Source organism: Microtus ochrogaster, unplaced genomic scaffold, assembly GCF_000317375.1.
Source record: "Microtus ochrogaster isolate Prairie Vole_2 unplaced genomic scaffold, MicOch1.0 UNK129, whole genome shotgun sequence".
Lineage (NCBI taxonomy): Eukaryota > Metazoa > Chordata > Mammalia > Rodentia > Cricetidae > Microtus > Microtus ochrogaster.
Genome location: NW_004949227.1, coordinates 633,472 through 642,650, shown reverse-complemented (window position 1 = coordinate 642,650; position 9,179 = coordinate 633,472). Strand labels below are relative to the sequence as shown.

Below are 9,179 nucleotides of genomic sequence, written 5' to 3'. Positions count from 1 at the left end.
ACAAGAGGTACCCTATTCTGTATATTGGGATCCCAATTAACACTCAAGCCAAAGTGAATGAACCCCAATTAATCCTGCCTGAACCTCTCATTTTATCAGGGTTACAAAAGATGCTGGGGGAAATGAATTGGGTAAGGCCCTGGTTGCCTGTAGAGACTGGAGGACTAGATGTGTTATATGGTCTCCTAAAAGGGAGGTAACCTTATGAGATCATTTCCTTGCCCCCTGAGGGCTACCAGGGACTCACTGAATTCCTCAATGAGCTCCATCAGGCTTCTTTGGTGAGATATAATCCTAACATTCCAACCCAAGTCTAGATATTATTAGGGAAAAAATACCATGCTGGCTGCCCTTATACAGCAGTTACAACCACTATAATGGGTACACACCACACTGGGGGGCACTCCCAGAGTGTACTCTCTAGTCGATCAAATAGCTGATATGATCATAAAAATCAGGGACACTTCCCTCAGACATTATGGAAAAGAACCCTCTAAATTAATAATTCTATTCAAAACTAAGAATGTAGAATGGGGTGGTCAGACATTGTTCTCAATTGAGCCTCACCCTGGAAGGATTTCTGGGGACCCTGAACACCCACTTTGGGGAGTCCCAGTTAGTGAAGCTATATCAAGAACTACACTGGAGAGTGTAATGATCTGTCCTGTCCCTGTAAGACACAAGCCCTGCCCACTCCCTCTCCAGATCTTCCTTCCTGCTTGCAGCCTGAGTCTCTCCTTTTTCCATCTCCCTTTCAAAGAGGCAGCTTCTGTCTCTCCTTTCTCTCTGTGTGTCTCTATCTCTGCCTCTCTGCTCTCCTCCCCTTCTCCCCTTTCCCCTCCATAACCACTAAATAAGTATCCAACCTCACTCTGCATGGTGTGCCTATACATGTCTCTCTGTCTCTCGCCCACCGCATGGCTCCCTGCCCAGGACCAGCCACCTTTGGAGGCCTTTAGCATGGTCTTGTGGCATGTCCATCTGTCTGTCTCTCCTTGTGAGACTGGCTGCCCCATTGAGGTCTCTCACCCACCATGTGGCTCGTGGCCCACTGCAGCCACTCAGGGAACTGTGCTGTCCCTGCCTAGGACTGGCTGCTCTCGGGACTGGCTATCCACTGTCGCTGCTTGGGGACCTGCAGCATTTCTACTACTGCAGCCACTCAAGGAGCCACAGCATTTTATTTTTACCATTACAGAGAGTGCCCTTAGTCTTTTCTTCTAGGCCCCCGCCCCAAGCATTCACTGTTTGTACAGATGACGGGAAGAATGGGGCCACCTTTGTAGTTTTCCCGTGGGGGGCTCAAGACAAAGATTACCATAATTCTCCCTTGCGGGCGATGCGCTCAATGTAAGGAAAGGATGGTTGTATATATTGCCCTACAAGAGGCCCCAGATCCCTGCCACCTCTATTCAGACAGCTCTCATGTGGTGAACCTACTGCCACACTTACCCTATGCCTATATCAGAATGGATGCTAATCCTATTTCTGCCTTGATGATACAACTCAGATCACTCTTGGTAGAAAAAAAAAACCATATATATTCAACATCTCAGAGGACACCAAAACCTCCCTGGCCTCATTTCCCAAGGGAATGCTCCTGCGGATGCTGCAGCTTCAGGGGCCTGTCTCATAGAGATCTCAGCTCTGCCCATACAAAATGCTACCCATATGCATGACTTAACTCATGTCAACTGGAGAGGACTCAAATACCTATACTCCCAGATCCCTAGAACAGATTTAAAGGGAATTGTTCATACATGTAAGACTTGCCAACAGTTTCTCTGCACTCCCCCTTTACCAGGGCTGGGGGTGAACCCAAGAGAGTTATCATCTGGCAAACAGACATTACCCTCCATTTGGCAAATTAAAACATATGTTTGTGGCCATACACTCATACTCTAAGCTATGCTGGGCTCCCACCCACTCTGGGGAAAAGTAACCCATGCCAAAAGCCACTTTTTACAATGTTTTGCTACACTGGGACTACCACAACAGGTCAAAACTAACAACGGCCCCTGTTTTATAAGTAAAACCAGAGATGGAATATATCCCATACCACCGGGACCCCATACAAGCCTCAGGGTCAAACAATTGTCAAAAGACATCACCAATATCTCAAAGAGGTCCTTATGAAACAAAAAAGGGTATAAGTCTCCCCCTATCTAAAACTGCAAAAAGCATTATTAACCATCAATATTTTAAATTTTCAAAAATCAGATGAACAAAATAGATTCCAGAAACATTGGGGATCCCTACCAATGAGGCCCTGCCTAAAGGTTAGGTGGAAGGATCCTCTCACTAACCAATGGAGGGGCCCAGATCCCTTGTTGACACAGGGCTGAGGATATGGATGTGTCTTCCCAAACAGAGGGGAAACGCCCATATGGCTACCTGCTCATAACTTAAAATTTCTCCCCCCCCCCTCAGGACAATGGGGAAGACCAAGATGACCAATAAAGAAAGAAAGAGAGTATGGTGGACAACCCTTAAATTCAAACACAAGATAAGAAAACTCACCACTGCCCAAGGGAGACTGACCCTTGAGGAGAATGTTGCCTGTTTATCTATTTCAGATAGCCCTCCCGGTAGTAATCATATTAACTCTTCTCATGGGGACCAAGGTTCAGGCAGCAAGCCCCCACCAACCACAGAAGGTGACGTGGATCTTGTCGAGCGCTGGCACTGGAAGGATCCTAAACCTCCAGACTTCTCAGATGATGACACCCTGGACATTGTGACCTGACGTTTGACCTCTGTGATTTGGCGCGAGGGAACCGGGATGTGGGAGACCGGCATTCAGGTTCTCAGGGGTGCACCCTACACCTCAGGCATCTTACCATAATGAGCCTGGGTGTTCTAATGTCCTCAGGAGACATGCCTTCCTGCAGACACCCTTTTATGTATGCCTAGAAAGCAACCGGACTGCCTCTGCTATTAGAAACTGCGGGGCAGCTCCTGATTACTATTGTTCTTCCTGGGGATGTGAGCAGACTGGGCTGGACATAATTAGAAAAGGCAGAGACTACATCAAGTTATTTACAAAAGTCTTTGGATTCTTTAGCAAGAGTAACCTTACAAAATAGGAGAGGCTTGGACTTGCTGTTTATGGAACAGGGTGAATTTGCAGGTCACTTGGAGAAGAATGTTGCTTCTATGTGGACCATTCTGGGATAGTCACAAGAACCCTAGATGAGTTAAGAAAAGATATTGATTCATTTAAGTCAAGGACCCCCTATGAGACCTGGTTTAATTGGTCCCCATGGCTTGCCATACTCATCTCTTCCCTAATTGGGCTGATGGCTATTGTTTATTGATCTGTCTTTTTGGCCCATGCGTTCTCCAAAGGCTGAAACAAGCATTCCAAAAATAGATACAACAGGTACAACTCATAGCTCTTCGAGTACATTATGATAGGCTCGCTACATCTCACCCCACAGATGAACTCTCAATTTGAGGGTATTCAGGCCAAAACTCCAGATAGGGGTGGCCCTGACCTGTACTCTCTACCCGGTTCTGGCTTGGTGGCGCACAGAGTAAATGCTATGACAAACATTTACAGGTCACCACAGCCTCTCTTTCCTTGCTCAGGGCCTTTATACAGTCAGTTCTATAGACATATTGCTGAATATAATGCTCACACTTCATAGTTGGGGGCTACATTGATGTAAGGAAAGACACAGGGTTGAAAGGTACTCTCTGTTTTATACCCTGAGCCACATAGAACCCCACAGCCTATCTAGCCTAGGCATTTGGCACTGTCAGTGAGTAAGACTGAAGGCCAGCGGCTAGAGGTATTCAGTCTACCACAGGCCTCAAGTCAGTGTGGCTCACAGCTGGCAGAGCAACAAAACATGAAAAGTGGTATAATGGTTAGTATTGTCTTCTCCATGTGGTACTGTCCTTAAACTAAGAAAACCAGCATCAACAAAAGTCATTTTGCAGCCGGGCAGTGGTGGCGCACGCCTTTAATCCCAGCACTCCGGGAGGCAGAAGCAGGTGGATCTCTGTGAGTTCGAGACCAGCCTGGTCTACAGAGCTAGTTCCAAGATAGGCTCCAAAGCCACAGAGAAACCCTGTCTCGAAAAAAAAAGTCATTTTGCATGTTTTAAGAGACAGCCTAGCAGTTAAGAGCACTTGCAAAGGACCATAGCTCAGTTTCCAGCACCTGCACTGGGCAGCTCATAGCCACTTGAAACTCCGTCAGGATATCCAAAATCCTCTTCTGGCCTCTACAAGCATCTGCACAAATGGCATATGAACACATATGCATAAATAAAAATGAATAGGATTTTGCATGTAGCTATAGGCTGTCCTGAAAGTCCCTGCATGGTTAGACTACAATTGTAAGTCTAACAAGTGCTAGGATTACTCATGGGTCATCATGTCAGGTTGGTACAATATTTTCTTTTTTTTTTTTTTGGTTTTTTGAGACAGGGTTTCTCTGTAGTTCCTGTCCTGGAACTAGCTCTTGTAGACCAGGCTGGCCTCGAACTCACAGAGATCCGCCTGCCTCTGCCTCCCGGGAGCTGGGATTAAAGGCATGCGCCGCCACCGCCCGGCTGGTACAATATTTCAAAAGCCCAAATTAGACCAGTGAAACTGAACTACAAATCATCTCTCACAATCCCTAGATCATTTATTGAAGTGCTTACTCCTTACCCTGTCAGTAATGATATACCCCATGGGTGCCAAGCTGAAATTTCATACTCCTGTAAACCCATTCCTTCCCAAACTGTCCAAGGAAAAGGTTAGATAGAGCTGAAACATCCAAAAAATTTATTAAAGAAAAACATTTAATGAAACCATTGAAAAATGTAAAACACTAGTCAGAAATATATCATAGTCACCAGAAGCTACAGTTCCCAGACTACTCCTCCCGGGGCTCTGAAAGCAGCTTGGAGCCCCTCACCGTTTTCTACCTTTTCAAACATCCAAGACAATGGCCTCTGGTGATACTCATTTACTTTGGAGGATGACCAAGCGGGGCTATTATTGACACAGGCCAGTTATGGTATACATCAGATATTAAAACGCAGAATACTCCCACCAAGTAGAGGATATAGGGGTCATGAATAACAACTTAAATGGAACAAAAACATGATGTTCAAGTCCCTCCCAGGTCCAATGTCTTTTTGCCTGTGCAGAGCAATCAAGTGACAGTCACAAGATAAGCATCAGTCAATCCCTTGGTGTCTTCTGTTCTTCCAGCTGGCTCATGATGCTGGACTTTGGGCCTTCGGAAAAGACCTGCTCAGGTTATAATGCACATATCTGGAAGACAGTCGGTGGCAGACCTAGGTTCACACTGAGAAAGCAGCTAAGTAGCTCACAAAGAACAGGAAAGGCCTGACTAGCACAGCAGCTCACTGCACTCCTCTGTATGGAAGTGGCTGACCAGGTAGCCAGAATTTCCACTTGTCCAGTTTAACGTATCTCATGGCTTGGCACAAAACCAATGGATGAGGGGGAGTGTGTGAAGGTGAACGCTCTGGAGAGCTGGCACTATAAGGCAGACAGATAAGAGTGAACTTCCCATGGCAGAAAGCAGCCTGCCTGCCTAGACACTGCATATGGGAGGCGGTGGGTTGCCTGCGCTGGGAGAATGAAGTAACCGAAGTGTTGGGATGGCCTCTTTCCCACATCTTCCAGACTAGAGCGGGTGCATTCTCAGGCCACATCCTTAATTGTGTTGCTGGGACCTCAGCAATGTGTTTCAGACAAGTCAAGCCAGAACAGGTCAGGACTAGTTCTGGAGGTAACATTGTCATGGGAAAGGGAACCTCTCCTGACTCTACTTGGTGGCAAATGTGGTCACCTGGATAACTCGAATGAGAGGTGGTGGTGGTGCTGGTGGTAGCCAGAACCCCTTGGGCATTTGTGGGAGAGAGTTGGTTTAAGGTTGGGTAAAACTTTTTCTGGGCCCTGCTGTACTTTGGGGGTGAAGCATGGGCCTTGGACTTCCCTTGCCTGCCTCTAAAACTTAACTGCCTGAGGAAGGAGGAAGCCCTTGAACCTTGTCAACCTATTTGCCAAAGGATTTGGGGTGACTACCTTCCCATGCCCCATCCTCATTTTCTGACTCTTCCTTCAGCCCCTCAGGTACAGGCTCTACTTCTTGCTCTCCTGCACTGGCCAAGCTCTCAGGCATACCTGGACCCTCAGTGGGTCCTGCCTGGCCTGAGCCAGAAGGGGCCAACACATTTTCATCTCTGTTGGTGACAGGGAAGACCTTGGCCTCGTCAGAATCAAGGCCTGCCTTTGTAGCACCATCAATATCAGCAGCAGCCTCAGCAGCTTGCTCAAGAACAGCAGCAGCAGCCTGGCCAGCAGCTTCACTGGCTGGAAGGGCCTCTCTAACAGCAGGAGCAGGCTCAGTGCCCCCAACACCAACAAGGGCAGCCTGGACCACATCCAGCTCTCCACCATGCACTTCCACCCCTTCCCCTACTTGGACCACTGCATTTTCTACCAGCGCTGCCTCCCATGCCTCAGTCTCCCGAACAAGTCTGAGCAGCCCAACAAAGCCAGGTGGCCGCCTCTCCAGTCGCATCCTTCTCAGGTTGTTCTGGAGCATCTGGTTGGGCCGGGCTCGCATTAGCACCTGCCGTGCCCTCACCTGATCCACCATTGCAGGCTGAATGGCCCCCTTCTCCACGGCCATCTGCAGCAGACCTTCCAGGCGCATCACATAGGCAAAGAGCGTCTCCTGAGGCCCTTGGGAGCAAGTCAGGAACTTCATCTGCGCGGTCATCACGGGATCCTTGTTGCCAAACACCTGTACCAGTGCAGCCAGGCAGTCCTGCACAGGGGTGTCTGGATTCTCTTCCAGAAGCTCACACAGGAGATCCAGGGCAGGGCCGCCCAAGCTCTCGACCAGCCGCCGACGCCGTTCCGTCTCGGATATGTGGCGCCACATGTATAGCATGTCACTGGCGTGGTCCAACCAGCTCTCGAAAGACAGACCCCCACAGCCGGGCTCTTCCATCCCAGAGAAGTGCCTCAGCTCCTGGTAGGCCATGTTTTCCAGGATGGGCGGCACGGCTTGGCCCCACTGCTGGGTCCAGGCTCCAGCCCCACGTGCCCCTCCTGCCACATCAAAGGGCCCTTCCTCACCTGAGCCTCCTGCCTCCCCTGCGGCTCCTGCCAATCCCACGGCTCCTAGAATGCCTGCAACTCCCATGTCACCTGCAGCTCCCTCCTCATCTGACAGTCTTGCCTCACCTACTGCTCCTGCCTCATCCTCTCCTGCAGCTCCTGCTTCTCCCACGGCCCCTCCATCATCCACAGAGCCTTCATCCCCTGCGGACCCCTCATCGCTCCCAGAGCCCTCGTCACCTGCAAACCCCTCATCATCTCCAAAGCCCTCATCACCTGCAGACCCCTCATCACCTCCCGCTGCCTCTAAAACGCCTCCTTCTCCTGCAGCTCCTACCTCATCTGCAGCCCCTGCCCAATCCATAGCTCCTATAACACCTGCGACCCCCGTGTCACCTCCAGCTCCCTCTTCATCAGACATTCTTGCAGCCCCTGCCTCAACTACATCATCTTCCTCATCCACAGCCCCCTCGTCTGACAATCTTGCTTCATCTACTACTGCTGCCTCATACACAACCCCTCCCTCATCTACAACTCCTTCCCCATCCGCCGCTGCTCCTTCCTCATCTGGCATGCTCACCTCAGCTGCAGCTTCTTCCTGGGCTGCTCCTCCTGCCTCACCCGCTCCTTCCTCACCTTCTGTTTCTTCCTCTTCTGACACTCTTGCCTTGGCTGCAGCTCCTTCCTCCAGTAGGAAGGGGGCAGGAGGAGCCACATCTGCTCCTCCTTCCTCACCCTCGGCTCCTTCCTCAGCAGGTACTCTTGCCTCATCCTCGGCTCCTTCCTCAGCTGCTCCTCCTGCCTCACCCATAGCCCGAACTACATCTCCTTCCTCCATTGTAGCCCCTGACCTACCTGAAGCCCCTGCCCCACCTGAAGACCCTTCCAAAGCTTGCCCATGAGCCTGTGCAGGGAAATTGAATGTGTCCTGTAGCTCGATATCAGGGACCTGAGGCAGGAAGATCACAGTCCAGGGCCCCCTATTATTTGGTATTTGTTGGGGGATCAGACTTTGGTTTAAATTGTCAACGAATTCAACCAAAGCGACCTTTGCCCCGATCTCTTTTCTGAAGACCTTGCCAAGCACTCGGTACCTGCCCAGGGGCGTGAGGGCAGCCTGCACAGCCTCCTGGAATTCTTCTTCCTCACAGTCATTGGGGATACCCAGGATGAGCAGGGAGCGCTGGGCATTGGCACCCAACCACCTGCACCAGTCCTGAAGAATAGCCAGTCCCATGGCAGTGAACTTGGAAGGAAACATGACCAGACAGGGATGTGTGCTGACTGAAGCAGGCTTCTCCTCCTGTGAGTGGAAAAGACAGAAAGGCATATTGATGGCAGGCAATCCAGGTCCCACCAAGCTTCCCCATAAAGTGTAGGAGCAGTCCTATTAGGTCCATTTTGTTTAGTTTTAAGAAAAATCTTTAACAAATTAAATCTATTTACAATATTTTATCTAGTGGCAGTTCTAGTATGTTCTGTCCCCTGAAGAAACCTGCAATTTGTAAGTTTTCAAGCTTTGGTGAAAATCCACACTTAACATTCAATTCTCTTTTTAAATGTCTGCATAGCCTGACACAGTGTCTTCTTTTCATTCTTGATATTAGTTTTTGTTCTTTTATCTTGATCAATAGTGTTCATCAGTTTTACAACTCTATTTTGATTTTTCAAAACAGAGTTTCTCTTTGTACCCCTGGCTGTCCTGAAACTTGCTCTGTAAATTACGCTGGACTCGAACTCAGAGATCTGTCTCTGCCTCTTGAGTGCTGGGATGAAAGGTCTGCACCACCACCACCCGGTTCCAGTTCTTTAAAGGAACATTTGTGTTGTTTGTATACATTGCTGATATCCTCACTTGTGTACAAAATTTCTTCATTTGACACTTTATAAATTAGATTTACTCTTGGTCCTGACTCTAGTTTCTTTAAACTGACCCTTAGATCACTATCTTAAGCATTTGTTCTTTACTTTTTGTTACATAAAATTTATCGTATGTCTGTGAGTACATGTGTCTTATCAAGTGCCCTATAGAGATTAAAAAAACAACTTTTAGTCTTGAAGAGATTAGGGATACAAGGTTC

General features: G+C 48.7%; 1 protein-coding gene across 1 annotated transcript; it reads right to left on the bottom strand.

The window, feature by feature from the left end:
- Positions 1 to 6,025: 6,025 nt before the first annotated feature.
- Pnma6e (PNMA family member 6E) lies at positions 6,026 to 8,335 on the bottom strand. Its single transcript, XM_026778333.1, has 2 exons — positions 7,877 to 8,335; positions 6,026 to 7,330 (listed from the first exon to the last, which is right to left on the bottom strand). The coding sequence occupies exons 1-2, from the start codon at positions 8,333 to 8,335 to the stop codon at positions 6,026 to 6,028; spliced, it is 1,764 nt and encodes a 587-aa protein (XP_026634134.1).
- Between the last annotated feature and the right edge of the window lie 844 nt (positions 8,336 to 9,179).